We start from the raw sequence: 25,479 nt of genomic DNA, 5'->3' as shown, positions 1-25,479 counted from the left end.
TGTTTTACTGAGATTGGGTTGTATAGAACTTTAAATCCCCACATCTCTCCCATCCTCAATGTAAGCTGTGGAATTAAATGCATTACCATAGGGGTTCACTCTCAAACAGAGATTTCATTATGCATATATGTTGAAATACCATGTCTTTAATAAATGGTATTGTAGGAACTATGTTAGGCTATCAAATACCTAATAAATAAGTCTCAGAGAAAACATTATTTTTTATATCGCGGGTGAATTTTGACCAAAAACCCCCTCCACACTCAACAAAATTATTATCTGTCATAAGTACTCCCTTTCAGAAAAGAAGCAAACATTTTCAGCTTTCAATGCCATCAAAAAGACAATGGATACTTTGGCTCCAAAGAAGGAAAATAGATTTCATCTTCTATGCCAATTCCTATAAATTGAGAGTGGCTTCCTGGGGCACTGTGTTGGGATGAATTCTGAGACTGCTTCCAGGCTCCGTAGGAAAGAGAACTGTGATCAATTAAGGAGTGGGGAGTCGCAGCATGTGCGCCATGCATTTGGTATCCACGATGAAACAGCATTTGAAAAAAAATCAATAAACACCGCAGGCTTACCAGATAAGCCACCCACATCCATCTTCTTCAGGTTCTTTGCCTCCAGAATGACAACAGTCAGCTTACCAGCAGTAGGTACGTAGCGAAGGGAGAAGCAGATATCACCCAATTTCTCTTGCTAAGAAAACCAATAAGAAAGCATTAGTAATTTTCCAAATACAAGTAAATAGACTTTTAACATATATATTGTAAATTCTTCAAGAGGAGGATTATGTTGATTAGAATTTGAAAATTTTAGATTCATTGGCATTTACACAGTGGCCTTTCATTGACTAAGGTATCAAGAGTAATAACAGCTTTTATTCTTTTTTAAGACCATCTATTTCAGTTTTTAACAAATATCTATACTTTAATGTTCATCAAAATATATCTATAATTCAATGGTGCGGGAAATGAGAACAACATGACTTTTAAAGAGAGTCTGTGCTCTGAATAGCACTGCAAAACTCTTGGCAAAATTTTCATATTTTTATTAAGTAACTTTGAAAAAAGCCTAATGCTTTAGTCTAATCAATCTACCTAAATTTTTGTCCTTTTACATTTCAAATAGGATGACCTCTAATACTCTATATTTAGGTTTTTGGGAAAAAGACTTGCATTTGTGTTTCATTAAATTCTGTTTATTGATGAGAAATTCTGAATTCCTGATAGCTGAAATGTAACAAAGGATAAGGTTTTGCATTTTTAGTATTACTCATCTTAAGTGAGGTCTAACTTTTTTTCCTAATCCTAAAAATCTGAGCAGCAGGCTAGAAAATGGAAATTCATATTAACACAATGCAAATGCATCTCATAACTTCTCATGTTATTCCGCTGATACCATAACGTAGGCCCAAAGACCATTCAACAGTCCTGTACTCAGGCGTTTTTGAACAACTGATCAAATGTTTACAATGATGATGGTATAGGGAATTTTACATTTTTTTGGAAAAGACTCCTACTCATTATCCTACCTTAAGTTTTTTATTTTCTAGGGTGATTAATTAAGAACTATATTATTATTCAACATAAGTAGAATTTGCATTCACATTTATAAGCATGAGATAGAGATAGAGAGAGAGTGCAAGAGAGAGAGTTTGTTGTATGCCCCTCAGATACTGCAGGCTCTAGAGTGCTTTCTGACATGCAGGATGGCAAATCAGGACTTATTTTAGTGTTTCCCACAATGAAATGTGAATTCTGATGCTATAGAAGGCAACAGTTATGTCAGACTTCTGCAGATAGACTTTTAACATAGGAATGAGCTACAGAAGGCCATATACTAAGGCACTTTCAAGTTGTACCCTTATTATGACTATATGTGTCTTTATCTATAACTTGACATATATGTTAAGTCAGCCAGAGTCTCCAGTGGGGAAATAGGCGCCTAGATGTAATTTAACAGGTAAGAAAATGTAATTCCCCCCCTCTTTTTTTGGGGGGGTATATTCGTTATATCCATTTTTCAAAAGAGAAAGGTTGTAATTTATCTATAATTGAGAGGTAATACATTCAATGTGTGAGGGAGAAATAGCGCCTCTTTCTGCTAAAGTAATGTCTGTGCTGGAAACATTACCATATATGTTTATGGCTCCAAGTCATTCATTTCTTGAGTCCCCATAGCATTTTACCATACATCTCTATGTTACTAAGAACTCTGTTTTTGTCTTAGTGTGTATATGTCTTAATTCTCCCACATGACTGTAAACTCCTTGAAGACAGGATCCATGATTAAATTATCACTTTCCACACAGTTTCAAAACTTAAAAAGTGGAAACTTTAGAAAATACCTGTGCTGAATTATCTAGGTCATAACCCCCTTCCATTAATATAAATAATAAAGAGTTACTTCTAATGTGCTGAATTCACCTGATGTGCCTACACACTCTTAGGAATTAATTTATACAACAGGAGAGGCTAGTGGAATAAATTACTCTTCAGAGTCTCTGAAAATAAAGAATGGGAGACAATATCATGGAAATTAATATAAAATATGGACAAATTTATCTGAACTTTATGGGACAAGAGAAATGTAAATGAACAAAATTGCTGTTCAAAATGCTCATTAGGAGGAGGGCTCTTTTTTTTTTTTTTTTTCAGAATTCTGTCTATTTTCCACAATAGCCTCCTTGGGGAACTGATTGTGTTGCAGGTTCAGGTTACTCTAACTGTTCTAATTAGGGATTTCAGACATCACTGCTCTCTCTTAAATAACATCTCCCTTTATGGGCCATAATCTAATTCCATGATTAATTTAGGGGCATTGCAATTGTGTTAAACAGAGAAATGTCACAAATGTCTTTCTTCCAATATCTTTTTATTCCTCAATCTTATGACACATAGGAAATGTAAAATATTTTACATAATACTTATTTTCAGAAGAGAGTATTTGTACAGTTTGAAAAAGCATGCTGGAAGCAGGAGAAACCTGTGATGTTACTTACAATTTTAAAGTTATGGGATGGGGGAAGAATGAGTGTTTGGAAGAAAAATACGGGCATTTTGGGAGAAATAAAAATGTGAAAAAGTGCTTTTTTTAAAGCACCCTTTACAGATCTACATTTGCTTCATTAGTTTAAGAACTTTAACATGTAAAATTTCATTTGCTCATAAAATTATCATAATTGATATGCCAAATTGAATGTGTAGTTTATATTAATTAACTGAAGTTACTTTTCAAAAAGTTTTAACACTTTATTACTTCTGGATCTCCAAAATATTTGAAAGCTAGCCCTTGATTTTCCTGAAATTTGTGTCCTTTATGGGCATCAACAAGATAGAGAAAAACTCATTTCCAGGAAATGGCAAGGAAAATACCTAGTTTATACTAACCTTTGTCTTGTTAGTGAAGTTTTTGGAGGTTTAAGTATATGCTTCCCCTAATGCTCTAAGAATCAGCTTTAATAATTGTCTACCAAAAGTTTGAAAATTAGGGCAGCTTTCTTTTACCACCTGATGGTTTGATCCTAGATTAATTGATTTAGGACATTTGCAGATATGATTGTCATGTGTCTCTCACATGTTGTGGAGGATGAGGGACTTGAAGTTCATGTGAAACAAGACCTAGAATATGCATCCTGGGGAGGCCCTGATACTGCCTGCCAGAAGGACACTCATGGCAGGACGATCTGGACTTCTGTGTCATCCCCACAAGGTGTGTTCTATTCTGCCCCAGTCAAAACAAGGCTTGTGTTTGTGGCTTATATAGTAAGCCAGTGTTGTTACCCTGAATCAGATTTAAAGACTCATGCCAGTATGAATTTTTGGAAACAAATATTTTCATTTCCTCAGTGAAGTCTTTCATTGAACTTCTGTGATGAAAAGAAAAGCACTTCTGACCCTAGACTCTTGTTCTAGCATGTGAAGGTTTTACTATATCTCTTGTCCATCAACATAGAGGAATTAGAAGAACCCAATAGTTTTATATGAAGAGTTTTACATCAAACTCTATTTTCATAGTTTTGGCATGCCAGTTTGGAAGAAAGATGGCTGCGTAGTAATTTATAAACATTTAATATAAATATTTTATTTGTCACTCCAAAGTTCTAGAAACCAAGGTTTTCTAAATTAAAAAGAAAGTTTTTCTTTGGTGGGATTATGGTGATGGAGACTAAAAGCGTTCTTGGAAAATTTGCAAAGAAAAAAGAAGATACCCAAATCAGATCCTTGCTGCTCCTTGACAATTTTGTCTGCTTTTTTTCTAGAATAGCCCTGTGAACTAGGTACTGTTATGTCCATTTTATATATAAAGACTTTGAGACTCAGAGGGTGTAGGTTACATAGCTGTCTCAGGAACTGGGGCAAACTCTTTTGACTCAAAATCATGAGTTTCTTTACTAGTACACTGCTGTCTGGAATGATAGAAACTAATATTCCAGTTGGCCATCCACTTGGTTATTCCACTATTACTTTATATCTGTAACTAAATTAATGTTCAATACCAATCCCTCCCCTCAACTATTCTTTCCAACATCCTTCTGTCAGGGTCACTAACACATCTCAATTTCCTTTCCCTCTGTTTTCCTCTATTCATTTAACCCACAAGTCCTAATATTTCTCGTTTTGTAAATGTCTCTAGATTGGATCCTCCCTCCCTTCCTTCCTTTCTTCCTCTCTCCCTCCTTCCTTCTTTCCTTCCTCCCTCCCTCCCTCGCTCCCTCCCTCTTTTCTTTCCTTCCTTCCTTCCTTCCTTCCTTCCTTCCTTTCTTTCTTTCTTTCTTTCTTTCTTTCTTTCTTTCTTTCTTTCTTTCTTTCTTTCTTTCTTTCTTTCTTTCTTTCTTTCTTTCTTTCTTTTCTTTCTCCTTCCTTCTTTCCTTCTTTTCTTTCTTTCTCTCTTTCTCCTTCCTTCCTTCTCTCTTTTCTTCTTTCTTTCTTTCTTTTTCTTTCTTTCTTTCTCTCCCTCTCTCTCCCTCTCTCTTTCCTTCCTTCTCTCTTTTCTTTTCTTTCTTTCTTTCTTTCTTTCTGTCTCTCTCTCCTTCCTTCCTTCCTTCCTTTTCTGCCTTTCTTTCTTTCCTTTCACTTCCACATCTATGTCAATATGACCACCATCTCCACATGATACTTGCCACTATCACCACCACCTTCACCATCCTACACTATGACCTCTGCTACTACCAACACTACCACTTCAATCACCTCCACCTCCATTTTTACCATCAGCTCCATTGTGTTTGAGCCCTAGTGACACTTCTGTCATATTTTCTGAAATAGTCTGAGTAAAGACCTCTTTAGTTATAGTCTCTCCAAAATTCAATGCATACTACATACTAATGCCAAGTGAATGTTTGAAAGGTCTGAACCCCTCTTCCTGACTTTCAAGAAGTTTTACACTTTGCCTCTGTCCTAAATGTCTAAACCATTTTCTCTTGTTTCACTGCTTCTTCAACCCTTAGAATATATTTTGAACCTGACCACATGCCTTCATTCATAGGGTTATCACTCTGGTCCAAGTTGGGTGACTAAATGTCCTGATTTGTTCAATATCCTCCTGGTTTAAGATCTAAAAGTCCTGCATCCTGGGAAAACCCTCAGTCCCAGGCAAGCCATGACCAGTGGCAACCTTAAGTCCATGTCATTGTCACTTCTGACCTAGACCTCTGTAGTAGCCTCATAATAGCCTCTTTGCACCTCTTCTTGCTCCTTTCTAGTTCCCTTCTTGCTTAAAAGGCAGTGCGATCCTTTTAAAATGGAAATCTGATCATGGAACAATTCTACTCAAAGCCCTTTGATATCTTCCCTTTTTACTTAGAATAACATCTGTTCCTTATACTAAAAGGTCTGATGTGATCTGACCCCTTTGTATCCTACCACTATTCTCCAGATTTCACTTCCTCGTCCCAAAACATGCCAAGCACCCTTCTATCTGAGGGTCTTTGCATTGCTGTTCCTTCTGTCAGCAATATTCTTCTCCTAGATACTGGCATGAATTGTTTCATTAGTTTATTCAGCTTTCTGCTTGTATGTGACTTTAGGGACTTTTTCCGTGGCCACTCTATCTAACGTAGTCCAATGCAGTCCTAAACACAAACATTACCTCTCCTCTTGCCCTGCTTCTTTTTTGTCTTAGTACATGTCATTACTTGACATTCTATTATGTCTGTTTAGGTTTTCCTCACCAGAATATCAGATCCATAAGAGAAGAGACTTGTTTTTCTTACTGCTGTGTTCCCAGCATTAGAATAGTGTCTATGCCTATTGAATGAGAACATGCAGCTTCCCTAGAACTGAGTAAGTCAGGTTGGTCTTCGCAGCATCTTCGTTTGTCTTGAGTTCTCTGAGCAAGCAGACTCAGGCAGATTTTCAACATGAGGTTTATAGGGGTGTGTCCTTTCGATCAAGTCCTCTTTGGGAGCGAGGGAATTAGGATTACACAGGCAGAGAAGTTGGGCTGTGACGACACAGTTACATCAAAGGCCTCAGTCAATTCTATGGGGAACTCTGGAGCGTTGAGAGTTCTTCAAAGATATTTGGAACTGGGGCAACAAGGATGAGATTTTATCATCCTGAATCCCCCAAATACTGGATGTGGGCTGTTCCTACATCTTGGGTCAGCATCTTTTCAGATGAGGGTGATGCCAGGAAGGGGGAACTCAGTTGTGAGCTATAAGCCATCAACACTCCCTTCAGCCCAGCTAATAAATGCCTTGGTCATGAAGATGGTACAAAGATTGGGAAGTTTGCTACAGCAATCACTGTTTCTCTGTGAGCTATATTCCTTCCAGTTACCAGACTTTTGCTTAGTTGAAAATCCATCTGCAATGCTTTTACTCCCTTCTGCCTAATCAAATTACTCTTAACCATTAAGCCCTAGTCCATGTTCCAAAAAACAAAACAAAACAAAACAAAACAAAAAAAACAACGAAAAAACAAACCCTCCTTAGTATCCTTATTATTCTTAGCCCACTTGGATTTTTGCTAGCAATTGCTTTATAGCCAGTAGAATGGTGCCTGGAGATTACTTTTTCCCTATTTATTTCTTATATGTGAGCTCAACTCACCTTAAATTCCAGAAGAGCAGGGACTATATACTACTTTTCTATGCCTAGCTCCAGGCACACAATAAAGGCTTCTAAATAATTGTCAGTTGACTGTATTGAAATGAGGACTTCACCAGTCATCTGCTTTGCAAATAGCACTGATGTTAGTGCTCTAACAACAGTGTCTCCAGTTCAATCCAGTCAAGTCAGGAATTTTTTTGGAGCTCCTCCTTTGTGCCTAGTACTATGGACACTGCCATATTAGCCCTGCCATGAAACTAGAAACAAAACCATTTCTGGAGGTACAGTTTTTATAAGATAATTTCAAGACTCTGTAGGGTTGCAGCCAACACATAAGTGTTTTGCTGGTGTGATTATCTCATGAAGGGGCCTTATTACTATTAGGAATTTCAGCTTTATGTGTAATTTATTTTAGTCAATTGCCTTGATCACTAGGTGGAACCTGCCAGTTAGTGTTAGAAAAGTTCCAGCTGTGAGATTCAGCGAAATTAACCTGCTCTTTTAGAATATGGAGCTGACAATCAGAAGGCAGCTTTGTTCTGAGCAGCCTGATAACTTCATTATTTTTAAAAAGATGCAGCCACTGAATAGACACAAAATTAATGATTTACTAGACAATGACAAAAATACCTTTCCTTTTTGGAAAGCATTATAGATAATTAGAACAGAGGTCATCTCCAAAGAATAAATAAAAAGCTTGATTTAAAATGAATATTAATTTAATGGCTTCTGTAGCTCCATATATCGTTTTATGTGGAAAAAGATGGGTTCATTTCAGTGACCTTTGCAAATGGGGCTAAGCGCATACATTTGATGGAAACACTGTACTCTTGAGTGAGTTTTTCAAAAGTACCTGAATTAATGCTGTGACATTTTAAAAGGACATTCTATTTATGTTAATTGTAGGAAGATTTTTCTGTGTGTTAAATTGGTAACATGTTCTTTGATGAGTAGATGATGTTTCTCTGAGGTTGGGAGTCTTGTTTAGAGGTGACAAACAAATGGAGACCTAATTATCTCTAAATGAAAACTCAGACCATTTGCTTAGTCCACATTAATAAAAATACTAAGATGGTCTTCACTTATATGAAGGACAATGTCATGTTTTTAATTTTAATAAGTTAATGGGTGGCTTTAAATATATCTTTGGGTGGTAGTATTTTTCATCTTCATTTTATTCCCACATTACTCTCATACTCCTGAAGTATCTGCCAAATCGGTATTTACATCTAATGGACCAGATGGTCACAGTGTGAAATGTTGCCGTGTGATGTGTTCAGGCTAGAAAGACTGAATCTGGCCTAGTGTACAAATGTACAGTAAATTGTTCAGGTGAAAGAGAGAGTGTCTCTTTGGATGCTTATTCTTTAGGCATTCTCTATAATTCATTGGTTTATATTCGTTCATTTCTTATTAAAAAATAATTACTGAGTTCCACCATAGACTCTTCTAGGTTCTAGTCTAGGCTCTATGGATACTAGATGAGTAACAATATAATGCATTGACTGTACCACGGAAGTGGCACAAACGCTGTAGGAGGTGAAGATTAAAACTTTCCAGGGTCTAATAACAGAACTAAGGAGAGGGGAACTTTAATTCGAGATTTATTACCCCAATAATCATTATAAATTTCTGCAAGCCACCCCAAATGCATGTTCTTTGTAAAATCAATGTGCTGGCCATGCAAATGTAGCTTTAAAACATGCCTTCTAGCTTTCCCCTTTTAACCAGAGCTAGTTATGGGAGGAGGACGAGGGCAGGGGACATGTAAGTGTCCTGGAGGAGCCGTTACCTGGGCTGACATAAGGAAGGTTCAGCAGGAAGTCAGGATGAACCCTGTCCACAAGAGGGCGTGAGTGTTCTAGGCACAGGAATGCATGTCCACAGTACTATACCACTTGAACTGCTTAAACCAAGTTACTCTTCTATAAGTATAAAATTCATGTAATTTAATTGAAAATGGATTTCCACTTTATGATTTAGAAGTTCAAAATTTCCTCATGATATCCATAATTTATATTTTGATTAACTGATACACTTGTGGTCCCATTAGAAATAATAATTCACAGAAAAGCAGATATTCTGATGTGATCAAAATAAGGATGAAAATAGAAAATCAAAATGCTTCTGAAAAGTGACAGTAGGCCAGGCATGGTGGCTCATGGCTGTAATCCCAGCACTTTGGGAGGCTGAGGCGGGCAGACTGCTTGAGCCCAGGAGTTTGAGACCAGCCTGGACAACTTGGCGAAACCCTGTCTCTACAGGAAAAAAAAAAAAAAAAAAAGCCAGGTGTGGTGATGCAACTATAATCCCAGCTACTCAGGAGGCTGAGGTGGGATGATTACTTGAGCTCAAGAAGTGGAGGTTGCAGTGGGCAGAGATCGCGCCACTGTACTTTAGCCTGGTAAGATAGAGCGAGACCCTGTCTCAACAACAGAAACAAAAAGTGACAGTAAAGTACAGTAGAGAGTGGTGGAAAGAGTACTGGACCGCCATGGGTATTCATTCACTATTTTTTGGTTTAACTGATATTTATCAGGTACCTCCTCTGTGCCAGGCACTGTTCTAGTCCCTTGGGCACAGTGGTCAGTAAGACATGCAAAGTCAATGAACAATGAGTAAAATAAAAGACATGTTTGGTGAGATATGTGCTGTGGAAACATGTAAAGTAGGCGGGGGATAAGGATAGCAATTTGAAACAGGAAGTTCAGGGAAGGTCTGTGTAAGAAGGATTTGAAGGGGGTGAAATGTGGTCAACTGCTTAACCATCGGGGCCCCACCTTCCTTGTTTTTATAAAACAGGTTTGGATAACATGGTCCTGAAGGTTCTTCTGGCCGGGAAATCATACATTTCCATGATTTTACTTTATTAGAGCTACCTGTCTGGTATTCTTTCTGTTTTACTGGACTGTGAACTAATAAATGGGTGTTTTAAGCCATGGAATTTGTGGAAATTTGTCACATGCAATCAAAACCAGTAAATGCACTCAGTTCTCTCTCTCCTTTCCCTCTCTTATTTAGTTATCTTCATTGCGGATTTCATAACGTAATCCATTGGAGTACGAGAAGAAAACATTAGACTTTCTATTTATATTTACTTCTATCCCATATTTTTAAAATTGTGTTTCATTTATATGTTTTATTAAACACATCATATGTTGGTATGGCACAATGTATATCTGATTTAAAGATAGACAGAAATATTGGGAGTATGTGCCAAATAGTTTACTACTGACAAAAGAAAAAATAACATTAGAGATCTTTTCTTCAACATTAAAATATGCTTAGATGATTGCTCAGTGACTTGGTGACAACATAGACTCTATAGTCAGGCTACTCAGGTTCAATTCCCAGGTCTGCTTCTTATTACCTACTAAGCCTCCGACAATGTACTTTCTCTTTTGTGCCTCACTTTTCTCATCTCTAAAATGGAAGAATAGTGATGGAGTCAGTAGAATTATATTAGTTAGTATGTAAAAAAGAGTTAGAAGAGTCCTGGCTCATAAAATGTACTGTGTGAGTGTTCGCTATTATTATAACAAAATTTGTATTTCAATTATCCTCTTTTCTACACATGTCATGTCTCTCTGCTCCTTTTCACAGCCAAATTTCTTAAAGAAATTGGATACAATGACTGTCCCCATTTTTCATGTTATATTGATTTCTCTCTCCACCATTTTATTAAAATGACCACTACTAAGATTTCAAATGCCATCCATATTAGTGAAACATTAATATTTTGCAGGTCTCATTTCCATGAACTTTCAGCAGAATTTATTGACTCCCTTCTCTTCCTTGGATTCTGTAATACAATGCTTTCATGATTTTAGTTTCTCTGCCTCCCTGGCCACTCACTCTTGGTCTCTTTTTGCAGGGCGTAGTTATAGCTAACATCTTTTCTTCCTAAACTAATCTTATCCCAGTATATGGTTTTAGTTACAATATGGAAGTGATTCTCCAGTTTGTATCTCTAGTTTAGATGTTTTCTCTAAGCCCCAGACTTTTATATCTAACTGTCCACTAGTCATTGAATATCTCACACTCGTTTTAGACTCAAATGCCAAAAACTGAATTATGATCTTTCTTCTAAATCTGGTTCACTCGATTTCAACAAATGATACTAGCATCCAACGGGTTGCTTAAGCCAGAAAACTGGTCATTATCATTGATCGTTGATCACTGACTTCTTTTGAGTTCTGATTTTATTTATTACAAAATCTCTCAATAGGTTCACTTGTTTCCGTCCTTATTGTCTTCACCATGTGATCAAATAATCTCTCATATAGATTACTTCAATACCCTCTTAATTGGTTTCCTGAAATTGACTCCTGGAATACAATTGACAGAGTCACCTTTTAAATAACAGGCATGGTATCTCACTCCTATAATCTCAGCACTTTGGGAGGCCAAGGAGGGTGAATAGCTTGAAGCCAGGATTTGAGACCAGTCTGGGCAACGAAGCCAGACTCTGTCTCTACAAAAAACCAAAAAAATAGCCAGGCATGGTGGTGCATGCTTGTAGTCCCAGTGACTCAGGAGGCTGAGGCAGGAGGATCAGTTGAGCTCGAGAGTTTGAGTCTTCAGTGAGCTATGATTGTGCCGCTGCACTCCAGCCTGGGCAACACAGCAAGACCCTGTCTCTAAAAAACCAAACATCAAAAAACCAAATCTTAAAATCCTTAGGTAGGTCTCCTATCTCTCTTGAGTAAAAGGCCCAAATTCTTACGTTCATTTAGAATAATCTTCAAGTTCTATTTCCTGCTTATTCCTCTGCCTTATCACACCCCTCTTTCTCCCTCTGTGTAACAGCCACAAGGAGAAAGCCTTCTTTATGTCACTAACTGTGCCATGCCACCTACACTTTCAGAGGCTTCACATAAACAGTTCCTTTTGCTTGACATTCTGCCCTCTTGCCACCCTCCCGTTTACTTAGTTAACTTTTACTCATCTTTCACGTCTCTCCTCAAAATTCATTTATTTAGCGAAGACTCAACTGATGCATCAGACTAGATCAGACCCTTTTAATGGCTTGTTAGTAGTGCCTTGTACTCTTCTTTTAAAATATCTATTAGTTTGTAATGATGTATTGATTTGTGTGATTATTTGATTATATCTCACTTCCATGAATTTGATCTCCTTTACATCGTACCCTTTTATTTATATGCAGATGACCTGGCGCATGTATTATGAGTACATATTTATGAAGCTAAAGAATGAATATATTTATTGAGTATTCCACTCTGGCAGAGCCTGCCAGAGTCTCTGTAGTTTACCAAAAGTCCACTCTCTTCTTCCTCAGAACACGGCTAGACTACATTTCCCAGCCTTTCTTGTGGTTAGATGTAGTCTTGTGATTGGGTTCTAGCTAATGGAATGTGAACAGAAGTGATGTGTACCACTTCTAGACCCAGTCCCCCAGAACTCCTACCTATGATTTTTTTTCTCTTCTATGTCTGTGATAGTGACCTCAGAGTGACCTTGGAAACTACATGCTGAAATGCTGAAGTTGGCAGAGGTTCAGTGAGACAGGATCCTTGAAGATTTAATAAAGCAGAATCCTGCCTGCAAAGCTGGAACCTCCTTATCTTATTGAGCAAGCAAAAAAGTAGACTTCTCTTTTGTGGAACCCATTACATGTTTGGGCCTATTTGTTATTGTAGCCTAGCCTGAAATAATTAATACTAATAAATGACTTCTAAACAGTGTTTTCAGAAGTATAATTAGTGATCCACTTAATCTGTGCCTTGTAGAAAATGAGTAAAGATTAGTCTTATAGGTCAAACCCTTATTCTGGGTTTTCAATATGCCAGTAATGCCAAAAGGAGCTAGAAACAAAGGATGATTAAAACATGTCCTTGCCCTAAGAAGCTTTTTCAGTGCTGGGGTGGACAGGCATGTAAACAAAAATTCAACATAAAATTGTAGGTGTCATTATAGAAACATGTATTATAAAGGACCACTATAGAGAAAATGGAGGAATTTGTAAATAATTACTTCTGTGACTTTTTAGTGCAGAGTAGGGAAAAGTGAATTCCAAAAATGTCCTTGTCAAAAGATTCTTTATGCTATAGTGTGCTGAGGCACTTGAAATTCTACCATTTATTACCTTTAGCTAAAGCTGTAGATCTCTATGGGTCTTTTAAAACAGTATGAAACACTGTTTCACCCTCTAATGGGTAACATGGCATCCATCATTGTATGAAATTTTAGTTGGCCAGAGGGCAATCAAGCAGGAGAAAGAAATAAAGGGTATTCAATTAGGAAAAGAGGAAGTCAAATTGTCCCTGTTTGCAGATGACATGATTGTGCATTTAGAAAACCCCATCGTCTCAGCCAAAAATCTCCTTACGCTGATAAGCAACTTCAGCAAAGTCTCAGGATACAAAATAAGTGTACAAAAATCACAAGCATTCTTACACACCAATAACAGACAAACAGAGAGCCAAATCATGAGTGAGCTCCCATTCACAATTGCTACAAAGAGAATAAAATACCTAGGAATCCAACTTCCAAAGGATGTGAAGGACCTCTTCAAGGAGAACTACAAACCACTGCTCAACGAAATAAAAGAGGACACAAGCAAATGGAAGAACATTCCATGTTCATAGATAGGAAGAATCAATATTGTGAAAATGGCCATACTGCCCAAGGTAATTTATAGATTCAATGCCATCCCCATCAAGCTACCAATGACTTTCTTCATAGAATTGGAAAAAACTACTTTAAAGTTCATATGGAACCAAAAAGGAGCCTGCATTGCCAAGACAATCCTAAGCCAAAAGAACAAAGCTGGAGGCATCACACTACCTGACTTCAAACTTTACTACAAGGCTACAGTAACCAAAACAGCATGGTACTGGTACCAAAACAGAGATATAGACCAATGGAACCGAACAGAGTCCTCAGAAATAATACCACACATCTACAGCCATCTGATCTTTGACAAACCTGACAAAAAGAAGAAATGGGGAAAGGATTCCCTATTTAATAAATGGTGCTGGGAAAACTGGCTAGCCATATGTAGAAAGCTGAAACTGAATCCCTTCCTTATACCTTATACAATAATTAATTCAAGATGGATTAAAGACTTAAATGTTAGACCTAATACCATAAAAACTCTAGAAGAAAACCTAGGCAATACCATTCAGGCCATAGGCATGGGCAAGGACTTCACGTCTAAAACACCGAAAGCAATGGCAACAAAAGCCAAAATAGACAAATGGGATCTAATTAAACTAAAGAGCTTCTGCACAGCAAAAGAAACTATCATCAGAATGAACAGGCAACCTGCAGAATGGGAGAAAATTTTTGCAATCTACCCATCTGACAAAGGGCTAATATCCAGAATCTACAAAGAGCTCAAACAAATTTACAAAAAAAAAAAAAAAAAAAAAAAACAGACAACTCAGTCAACAAGTGACCAAAGGATATGAACAGATACTTCTCAAAAGAAGACATTTATGCAGCCAGCAGACACATGAAAAAATGCTCATCATCACTAGCCATCAGATAAATGCAAATCAAAACCACAATGAGATACCATCTCATGCCAGTTAGAATGGTGATCATTAAAAAGTCAGGAAACAACACATGCTAGAGAGGATGTGGAGAAATAGGAATGCTTTTACACTGTTGGTGGGAGTGTAATTCAACCATTGTGGAAGACAGTGTGGCGATTCCTCAAGGATCTAGAACTAGAAATACCATTTGACCCAGCAATCCCATTACTGGGTATATACCCAAGGGATTATAAATTGTGCTACTATAAGGACATATGCACACGTATGTTTATTGTGGCACTATTCACAATAGCAAAGACTTGGAACCAACCCAAATGTCCATCAGTGACAGACTGGATTAATAAAATGTGGCACATATACACCATGGAATCCTATGCAGCCATAAAAAAGGATGAGTTCACGTCCTTTGTAGCGACATGGTTGAAGCTGGAAACCATCATTTTGGGCAAACTATCGCAAGGACAGAAAGCCAAACACCACATGTTCTCACTCATAGGTGGGAATTGAACAATGAGAACACTTGGACACAGGGTGGGGAACATCACACACCAGGGCCTGTCATGGGGTGGGGGAAGAGGGGAGGGATAGCATTAGGAGAAATACCTAATGTAAATGATGAGTTAATAGGTGCAGCAAAGAAACATGACACGTGTATACATATGTAACAAACCTGCAGGTTGTGCACATGTACCCTAGAACTTAAAGCATAATACAAAAATATAAAAGGAAGGGAGGAAAGGAGGGAGGGAGAGAGGGAGGATGGAAGGAAGTAAGGAAGGGAGGGAGGGAGGGGGGTAGGGAGGCAGGAAGGGAGGGAGGAAAAAAAAAAGAAATTTTAGTTGGTCAAATGTGGTGGCTCACAGCTGTAATCTCAGTTTGTTGGGAGGTCAAGGTGGGAGGATCACTTGAGCCCAGCAGTTTAAGACCAGTCTGGGCAACAAAGTGGCTAAAAATAAAAATTAAAGAAAATTAGCTGAGTGTGGTGGCGTATGCCTGTAATCCCACTGACTTGGGAGGCTGAGGTAGGAGGTAGGGGGATTGCATGAGCCCAGGAGTTTGAAGCTGCAGTGCGCTATGATTTGTACCACTGCACTCCAGCCTGGGTGACAGAGCAAGATCCTGTCCAAAAAAACAAAACAAAACAAAAAACACAAAAGGAAAAAGAAAAAAGAAAATTTTTTAGTTGACATTTTCTTGGAATATGGACGATTTCTCTAAGTCAATGGAAATGGTCAAAAATGAGGAAGATGGTAGGTCGGCCCCATAGCTTGGGTGCTGCTCTCAGTAGAGGGCTAAATAGGAATCCAGGTAAATGGCCGATTGCCTGAGGACATGTGAAGTGGAAAGAAACTAATGGAGAGCAGTTTGTGGACAGTGTCCAAAGACAAGACTTTACCAGCTTGCTTTGCCACTTTAACATTCTCCCTCTGTCAACCACATGTCCTCGGTTTGCTGGGTCAAATTCAATTTTAACATTCTACTTTCCCGTCCTCACCTGACTTTGAGGCTCTGGGATAAAGCTGCCTCATAGTGATTTGGATTATGGGAACCAGTATTATCCTCTGTTAAAATGTAAATGTAAATGTGGATACCAAGCAATTTTGAAATATGGGCAACATATATTTCTAAATAACAATGCAGCTTTGACCTGCACAGTTAGAAAGAAGGCATTTTAAAGCAATATACCAGAAAGTGTGCTATTGGTCCTGCAGCGTTCATGAAAAACAATGGCAGATAAGCCTTGGAAGTCATTGTTTAGTACTTTTAACTCTGAGAAGCATAGTCTTTAGTGGCAGAGATATGTATCTGAATGATTTATACACAGGCTTCCTGACAGAGCAGCATTACGTTTTTACTAATCATACTCAATGACTGCAAAGACTTTGTATCCTGAAGTTCTGTCGCTCTGTAGCTACTCCTGCTAGTGCATCCTAATTAACTTGAGAGGGTATCATGGGGAAAATGGAGTCTTGATGCAGAAAGCTCAGAAGCCAGGATGCTGTTCTATCCAAAGAATATTTTTCTCTTTTTAGTTCTGGGACAATGGTAACCAAGAAGAAATCTCTGGAGGGAATAGGAATGGCCAACCATTTAGAGATGCCATCATCCAAGGAAGGTTTTCCTTCTTGTCAGGCAGCCGTCGTAAAAGAAGAGCTGTAGGGAATGCCCAGCAGACCTGAGTTCTGCCACTAATCAGCTCCTAGGTGCACGCTGAGCATGTGCTCCTCCCACCATTAAAATGGATAAATAATATCTGTTTTGTCTACTGCAATATTGACTGTAAATGTCTATTTACCTATCAGTGAAGATGGCGCACAATCTATCTGTGAGCCAAGGGCGGCCCAACACTGGGGGGGAGGAGAACCAAAAAGGAGGACATAAAAGACATGGGATAGACTAAGGCAAGTCACACAGAAGGTGGTGAGAAGAGAAGAGCTATCTAAGCACAGTGGCTCGTGCTGTACTCCCCAAATTTTGGGAGGCTATGGCAGAAGATCTCTTGAAGTCAGGAGTTTGAGAACAGCCTGCACAACAAAACAAGACCCTGTCTCTACCCCCCAAAATAAAATAAATAAATAAATGCATAAAATAAAAAATAAAAAAATGGCCCAGCATGGTGGTGTGCGCCGGTCATCCCAGCTATTCCAGAGGCTGAGGTGGAAGGATTTCTTGAACCCAGAAGTTATAACGAGGCTGCAGTGAACTCTGATTGCCACTGCACTACAGCCTGGGTAAAAGACTGAGATCCTGTCTCAATGAATGTATGAATGAGTGCAGCGTTAGGGAGGTCAGAGGGGGCCAAAGCCAGCTTCTCTACTTTTGGCGCTAGCTTGCCATGGCATCTGTCAACAGCAAATGCAAATTGGACACTTAAAAAAGGAGAGAAGACAGAAAAAAAAAGAAAAAAAGGCAAATAATTGTAGTTAGGGAGACAAAGCAGTAGGGAAAATAGACAAAGATATAGAGGAGGAAAAAAAAAGAAGCTTGAGGAAGAGAATAAAGGGGAAAAAGTGCTAATTTGTCTATTTTATCTTCCATTAGGAAGAGGACAGAAGGAAGAGAGAAGATAAGGAAAATCAACTCAGGAATCATGGGGAAAGCAATGGAAGGATTTTGAAAGACTTTTTTTGTGGACTTACTTCATAATGGATGAGAGCTCTTGCCTGGAAAGGGACTATGTGGCAGGACCCTAATTATTAGCTCAATTGGGAAGAACCCAGGAGACGTATTTGCAGTAATTCAAGTCCACAGAAATAAAGAGTTTGATGTGAATCTCAGATGATAGAGAAAATGGATATATTTTGTAGGCTGTATCGGGAGAAAAAGCAGGAGGCACTGGTGATTTCCCCAAGCAATTTAAAGCCAAAGGCTGTTAGTTCTCCTCAGGACTGTAACACAGGAGGTAGGTCATATGGCAATTTCATTGAAAAATCCCATTATGATGTAGTAAAGTTTCATTAACAGCAGCAGAGAAATTTGGCATTAGGATAGGGAAACATAAGTATGGAATAGAAAGCTGTCAAGGTGAACAGGGACATTCTACTTTCCAGCTGCTTTTAATCCAGAACAGAAACAAGTTCTGGCTGATGCTGGAACAGCCAGAGATGTCCTTTACATGTGTGTCAACAAATCACATGAGAAGAAAGTGCTTGGAAAAAAGTCTCAGATAAGAACAAGGTAGCATGAGAGGTTTAGCACAGGGTATGTGTTTTTGAATGGATGGACCCTAAAAAGAGGTTGTCATTGGGTATTTTGGGTATGTGTATGTGTTGGTAAACTATTGCTGATTGAATGGTGGAAAATGTTATCAGTGTTACATATTATTTATACTTCTCTCAAAATGGATTTAAAGGTACAGCAGGAATTTAAATTAGCTAGTCAGAAAGAGCAAGAGCCGAGATAAAGGTGCTTGGAGAAGATGGTTATTGCAGAGGAAAGGGAAACCATTGCCTTTTCAAACACAGACCTGTGTTTGAAGTCCACAGAGGAATAAAGAAAGGATTGGGAGTTTAAAAAAAAAGCATCAGAGAACACAAGGAAAGGCATACAAGGAAAGGCATAAGAAAATACAGAAGAAATACAAGGAAAGGCTGGAAAAACAGACAAACATAACAGGTTTTCTGTGGATAAAACCCAAGTTCCCGAAGAAAGGACATTCTGACAAGAGGAGACATTAGATTCCAGAAAGAAAGATCTAGTGGAAAGGGTCTTGGGGGCCTAAATAAAATCGCACAAGTGTAGGAAAGCACTGCTTGCAGCGTTGGAAGCAGAATGGAATTTACTATTAAGCACAAGCACTTTACAATAATGGTAAGAGGAAGGTCAACACACCTGAAGGGATAGGCTTGGGGTGTTTTGATACTCATCAATAGTGGAAGAATGTCACCTGGAGTGGAAGAATGAATTGTGGGGAAGGAAAAAGTGAGTTAGATGTGTCAGTGTGTCATGAGAAATAAAAAAGACCAGCTTTGTGAATGTTCCTGGATCTCCTAATCTTTATAAGCAAGAAGGATTAACACAGTAGATATGGGAGGGTCCAGGTTAAACATAACCTGACCTCTTGACAGGCTCTTGGAAAAGGTGGTCCCACTTGAAAAAATTTTTGAGAACATAAAGGGCAACCTATGAAGATGATGCCAGAGTAGAGGATAAAGGCTATGAACATAAAAAGAAAAATGATGGAAGTATTATCAAAGAAATATCAAAGGAGATTAAGCTTACACAACAGAAATCTTACTACATGAAAGTAAATTCATATAGGGTTGCAGGAAATAGAACAAGGAGAGCTGATGCTTGCATGTTCTGGATTGCACCATGTTCTTGTGCCTCCAAGCCTTTGAACATGCTACTTCATCTGCCTGATATAACTTCCTTTCCCTTGTTTTCCTACTGGTCTCCTGCTCATTTCTCAACTATGATCTCCTCACTGAGCCTTTCCCTGACGATTCTCATTTGGCCCTTCTTCTTTCTTTGCATTTCTTTAACACCTTCCCAAACCCTCAGTATAGCACTTGCAATATTGTGCTGTAAATATCTGCTCACATTTCTCCCTCTTTCATTAAACACGTCCCGGGTTTTAATTGGTTTGCCTAGCAGTGTGCATCATATGGCTAAAGGTGAATATAGAGTTACAGGCAAAAGAGATTTTTTTTTTTTTTTTTTTGTTACTGTGGGAAAGGCATAGGACAGAGAAAATAGTCATTCTTAGTTTGTACCTCAGTAAGAAAAGTTTGGAGTTAGTTGGTCAAGACCATGAGGAAAAAATGAAAAACTAAGCTATAGACAATAGTGATGTTAAAAAGAAAAAGCTGCCTAGCACATAGCTGATACTCAGTATTTTTTTTTTTTTTTAAGAGTTAAGATACAGGCCGGGCGCGGTGGCTCAAGCCTGTAATCCCAGCACTTTGGGAGGCCAAGACGAGCGGATCACGAGATCAGGAGATCGAGACCATCCTGGCTAACACGGTGAAACCCCGTCTCTACTAAAAAAATACAAAAAACTAGCCCGGCGAGGTGGCAGGCGCCTGTAGTCCCAGCTACTCGGGAGGCTGAGGCAGGAGAATGGCGTAAACCTGGGAGGCGGAGCTTGCAGTGAACTGAGATCCGGCCACTGCACTCCAGCCTGGGCAACAGAGCGAGACTCCGTCTCAAAAAAAAAAAAAAAAAAAAAAAAAAAAAAAAAAAAAAAGTTAAGATACATTTGGGTTTCTTATTAAAAGCAAAGGTAAAAATATAAAGTAGGATTTTGGGTATCAATCTTTCCAGAAGAAGAGCAATGTCATGGACAATGTATAAAGTTTACTGGAGAATTAACTAGGCAGGAAAAAATGTAAAGGAGACAAAGAAAAAGCAATCACAATTTGAGATAAATGAATAGGTTTAGAAAATGATACATAAATAACACTGGGGATTTGGCTGGTTTGTTATTAGATTTACAAATAATAATGTTACTATCTTTTATAACAAAGAGCCGGTAAGAATAAACAAGTCAAAATATAAAAGTGTTGATAAATTCAACCTGTTCTATAAATGAAAGATGCCAATATTTTTTTTCTTGCTAGTTTAATGCCAGTAGAATAACCCTTTCTAAAAAGCATTTCCCTGACTTTGCCTCATTATTTTTTAAAGATATTGAGTGGCTGAATCTTGTAAAGATGCAAAATAACCCTCTTTAGATTTAGATTTAGATATGAGTGAACCTTGTAAAAATGCAAAAAAGCCCTCATTACTTGATGACATAGTAGTTGAGGTGGCATATTTGAATTTCTGAATAGGTACACTGTGCTGTGAATGTTCACGTCTCCTCTGCATACATTGAAATCCTAACTCCCAAGGTGATAGTATTAGGAGCTGAGGCCAGTGGGAGGTGAATAGGTGATGAGGGCTGAGTCTTCCTGAATGGGAGGAGTGTCCTTGTAAAAGAGGCCAGAGAGAATTCCTTTGCCCCTTCTGACATGTGAGGACACGGTGAAAAGACCATGAACCAGTAAGCGGACTTCACCAGACACTGAATTTGCTGGCACCTTCATCTCAGACTTCTCAGCTTCCAGAACTGTGAGAAATAAATTTTTGTTGTTTATGAGCCACCCAGTTTATGGTATCTTGTTACAGCAGCCTAAATGGACTAAGACAAGATATAAAACCTAATGATAACTATGACCATTTTATTCACATCTGGGGAAATTATAACCCTCTGTAGAAGGAATGTTATGAGAATTATAAGGATTCTTTACTTGAAATGAAGAAAGCACAATTTATCTTTTGTGCGACAAGCATGTTGCATCTACTGGATAGTTTCATAATGTCACTGTGAAAATAATATAATTAGATTGCGGGTAACAGAAACAAAATCTTTTTCATGCACAGTCCATTTAATTCCATTTTGGTGTATAGGTGGGAGTGTGTGAAGTAGCAAATATAGACACATAGATTAAGAATTTGAATTCAGATTTTCATATAACTAGCTAAATAACGTATTTGAAACAATGCGAAGAAACGTGCTTAAGTTACCTCCTTCACAAAACAGGTTAAAAAGAACCAATTCAAAGATGACAAGGGAATACCTCCCACAATATGTACATTAAACTCATACTTTCTTAGTGAAGATGTCCCAGCTGCATATTACTTCTTTTCAGAGTTTTTGACTTTTATTCCTTTGATAGTGATCTTCTGTTCTCATTCATTTCTGCTTACAGGGTATGCAATTAATTAGTGTATTTCCCATGAAGGCCTTAAATGCATTGCATGTTGTGGCAGAGTTACAGAGAAAGTCAAGATCATCTCTAAGCATATTTGGAATTCCATTTGCCAAGATTTCACAAGTTGTTCATTCTGCAGAAACAATTTAGTTTCCATCTGGTTTGCCTAGGGGAAAGTTCACTGATGTTCATTGTTAAGAAAATCAGAACATCATGAGGGAATTCAACGGTCCTTTGCATGAAAATGTGATGTCATTAAATCACACAGTGCAAAAATATAGTTTATCTGCAAATGAGTATGATGTGAATTGGAATGAAAGCCATCCTTTTCAGACAAAGAAAGAAAATAGGTATATGTTGTTTGTTTCATTTTGCATGTATCCAGACTGACAGCTGGAGTGACCCTGCTGAGATGCTAGGGATTTTTTAGTTATATAAAGTTCATCACAGATTTTTATGAGAAATGACTAATAGAGGATATATTTTTTAACAGCATATATTATGCAATTGTAACTTCAGGCATTCTAAACTATGACAATTTTCCTCCTTATTTGTGATGGCATTCTGGCTTTCAACTTTTGAGCATCACATTTTGATGAAGAAAAATTAATAAGTTTCTAGAAAAATGTAAATGAGAAAAATGATCCATAAATTGCTAATCAATTTCACCAGATAACTTTTATCATTTTTTATGACTATTTTTATTTATGACTTTTACCTATAATTTTATTATATTATATCATATTGGGTGGAGATCAAACTAAACATTTTTAAAAAGTTATTTTTTTTCCACATGTGGAATCTCATAAAAGCATGTTTACTACTGACACTGTAATTTAAAGAGGTTTGTAGATGTCCATGGAAATGTACTTCATAAAAGTAGTAACTATTGTTTGATAAATTCTGCAAAGGGATAAAAAGTGCTGCAAAGGGACAAATTATTCCTATTGCTTTAAAATGCATATTAATCCTTGGCAAAATAAAAGAAGAAAATAACTCAAAAGACATACATTTAAAAAATCACATAAATTTTAGATTTCCTAAAAAATCTTTCAACTAGGAGAATATGAAAAATCTAAGGGAAAGTATTTTGAATTTAAAGCTGAAAAGAGTATATGCACAATTGTGTTATCTGAAGAAAGCCTTTAGGCAGTTGAAGTTCTTGAATATTTGAGACCATTTGGCTGAAGGAAATGAATCATAGGTATATATGACTACTTTTGCAAGCTGTTAAGAAAAAAGAAGAATCTTGTAGGTTTATGTTGTGGGAAAAATTTAAAGAAAATGTGTAAAATTATAAAAGGTGACTTCTAAATTTATCCAGAGTGAAATTCAAGGTAGAGAAATGAGCCAATGATGTCGCTTATAGGTGAGATTAGTAGAGTTAGGCGGGAAAGTTTTCTGAAAGAAGCTGTTGCTGTCATAAATTAACAACACTTCTCAATTGTGTGTGAGGGTAAAACTGAACAGGCTGCAGAGTGAAGTTCGTGCAATTTTTCCAGGGGTCACTGAGAAATATTTTCTAGGTTTATGAATAAGGAACTGCAGGAAATGAAAATGGACTGGAGGTTAAGTCTGTATGCCTAAAAGATGTTAGGTTCCCAAGAATGATTTTAGAGACAGTGAGTGCCATAATTAAGACTACAGTTAGACTCCTGGGTTCGAAAAGTCTGGCTTACTACTTACTAGCTATGTGATCTGGTAATATTCTTAAACTTTACGGACTTTCATGTCCTCATCAGGAAAATCCAAATGATAATAGTACCTATGTGAAAGGACCGTTGTGTGGATTTAATGGATTAATACATATGAAGTGCAAACAACAGCACCTGGCATATACGAAGTGCTCAATAAATGTTAGTCAATGTCAATAACAGGCTATCACTTAAGGAACAGCTTCTATACGCCAGGTATTTCATGTAATTTATTTCATATCTTCACAGCCCTGAAATATAGTTACTATCTCCATTTTGTGAATGAACAAATAGAGGGTCAGCCCTGTAAGGTAATTTTCCTAACGTTATTAGAACTCAGAAAACAGGTCTGTTAAGCACAGACATCCATGCTCTTTCTTCTATGTAGTGAAAGTTTCTGAAATTTAAATTTTCTTCTTATACTGGATCATTATTTAGGAGTACTCAACATTATGCCAGTAAGATACTGTTAGCACAAGGTGCCGATCTGGAAAAGAAATCACACGGCAGAATTTCTCTGGTGTAAGTGTTCGCAGCCAGACTCTTCATCTCTAATATGCATCGTCTGTTAAGCAATTTGTAATTGCTTTCATGTCTTCCTGAATGCACAGGAAACAACAGGCTACAATTCCTGAATGACCGTCTCAAGGTCTTCCTTGGAAATCTGTAGACTGTTGAGGTGAAAGGGTTTCTCAGAGGAGCAGAAGCATGTCCAAACACAAGCTTCCGACTTTCCTTTATGTTCCTGAGGTTGCCTGAGTTAAACAGATTGACTAAGAGGAGATGTATTACAGTGCCTTGACTCAGGAGGGGTAATAAAGTTTATTCCTCTCTCCTTATAGGGATTTAATGCGGTCACATATGATAAAATAGGTGGAAAGATATGCTTTCTGCAAAAGAGAGGGATAAATGCAAGAAAGGGATTATTTTAAGGAGTGAATTAGAAAAAGAAAAGCAAGCCACCTTCTCTAAACAAGCGATAAGTGCTCTCTTCTCCGTTTTCATATGGCTGAAGGTCAATGGATAGTGTAGAGATGGCTGTGTGAGTGAAACACCTGTTAGGTTACACAGAGTAGGGGTTTGGAGCTGAAGCCTGAAGTCAGACAGACACAGCTTGAAAACTCTGGCTTGCCACTTACTAGGTAGGTGACCTTGTGCAGATTGTTTTGTTTCTCTAAGCTTCAGTTTCCTATTGCATAAAATGGGGATAATAATTGTACTGATCTCACCTGGCTGTGAGGATTAAACGAGATGAGATAAAGTGCTCAGAACAGTGCCTAGAATGTGGAAAGTGTACATGCATGCTAGTTATTTCATTATTATTCAAGTACAGTAGCATTCACATCCATAGGTAATTAAGAATAATTTTAAAATGTTTTATCCAACTTTGTGTAGTTCCTGCTCAGCTAGTGCCTGGCACATAGCAGACACTTATATTTTCAGTATATTAATTAATGGAAAGATAATGTCATGTAAGTGTTTATATAGAGACATTCCCCTAAGTCAGCCCTCTTACCAGGTTTTTTGTAGACACAGGGAAAGGCACAGGGACTAAGGCCTGGTAAGACATCTATGTGGAGGTGTGTATTTTACGACACTTGGGCCCTTTCCAAGGCTCTCCTTCTGCAGGGTTGCTTAGGACCTCCTCACCCAATGGGTCTTACAGAGCTGAAGTCCACTGAATCCTGTGCTTGGATAACACAGATTGGATTTCATTTTCCACTTAACCCCTCTGTGGCCATGAGCTTGGATCAGCACAATAAAGAGCAGATGGTTGTAGCGGTTTATTACACCTGGCTGCTAACTGGGATGTGTTGAAATGGAAATCACAACAAAGTCCATGAGGAAACTTAAAAATGCACCATCCTAAGCTGCAAGGATAAAGGCCATGCTTGCTATTCTTCAGGGCATTTTTTCCTTTGGAATTCTTTTAAAAGAAAAAAACATGGTTTTAGGGAGTAATTTTTTTTTTTTTTTTTTTTTTTTTTGAGATGGAGTCTTGCTCT

At 37.8% G+C, this 25,479-nt stretch overlaps 1 protein-coding gene and 1 pseudogene across 6 annotated transcripts in view; both read right to left on the bottom strand.

Annotated features, from left to right (window-relative positions):
* The window catches only part of SYT1 (synaptotagmin 1), a 599,708-nt gene that overhangs the window by 104,908 nt on the left and 469,321 nt on the right, over positions 1-25,479 (bottom strand). For all 6 annotated transcript variants that reach the window (XM_045366611.2, XM_074007469.1, XM_015430622.3 and 3 more), the window contains one exon: positions 585-702. In XM_045366611.2, the coding sequence (XP_045222546.1) occupies positions 585-702 (118 nt within the window). The remainder of the gene's footprint in view (positions 1-584; positions 703-25,479) is intronic.
* The window catches only part of LOC141408081 (RE1-silencing transcription factor-like), a 46,478-nt pseudogene continuing 25,918 nt past the window's right edge, over positions 4,920-25,479 (bottom strand).

This window comes from Macaca fascicularis, chromosome 11 (genome assembly GCF_037993035.2).
Source record: "Macaca fascicularis isolate 582-1 chromosome 11, T2T-MFA8v1.1".
Lineage (NCBI taxonomy): Eukaryota > Metazoa > Chordata > Mammalia > Primates > Cercopithecidae > Macaca > Macaca fascicularis.
The sequence above is the reverse complement of the archived record's forward strand: the minus strand, read 5'-3'. Positions and strand labels throughout refer to the sequence as shown.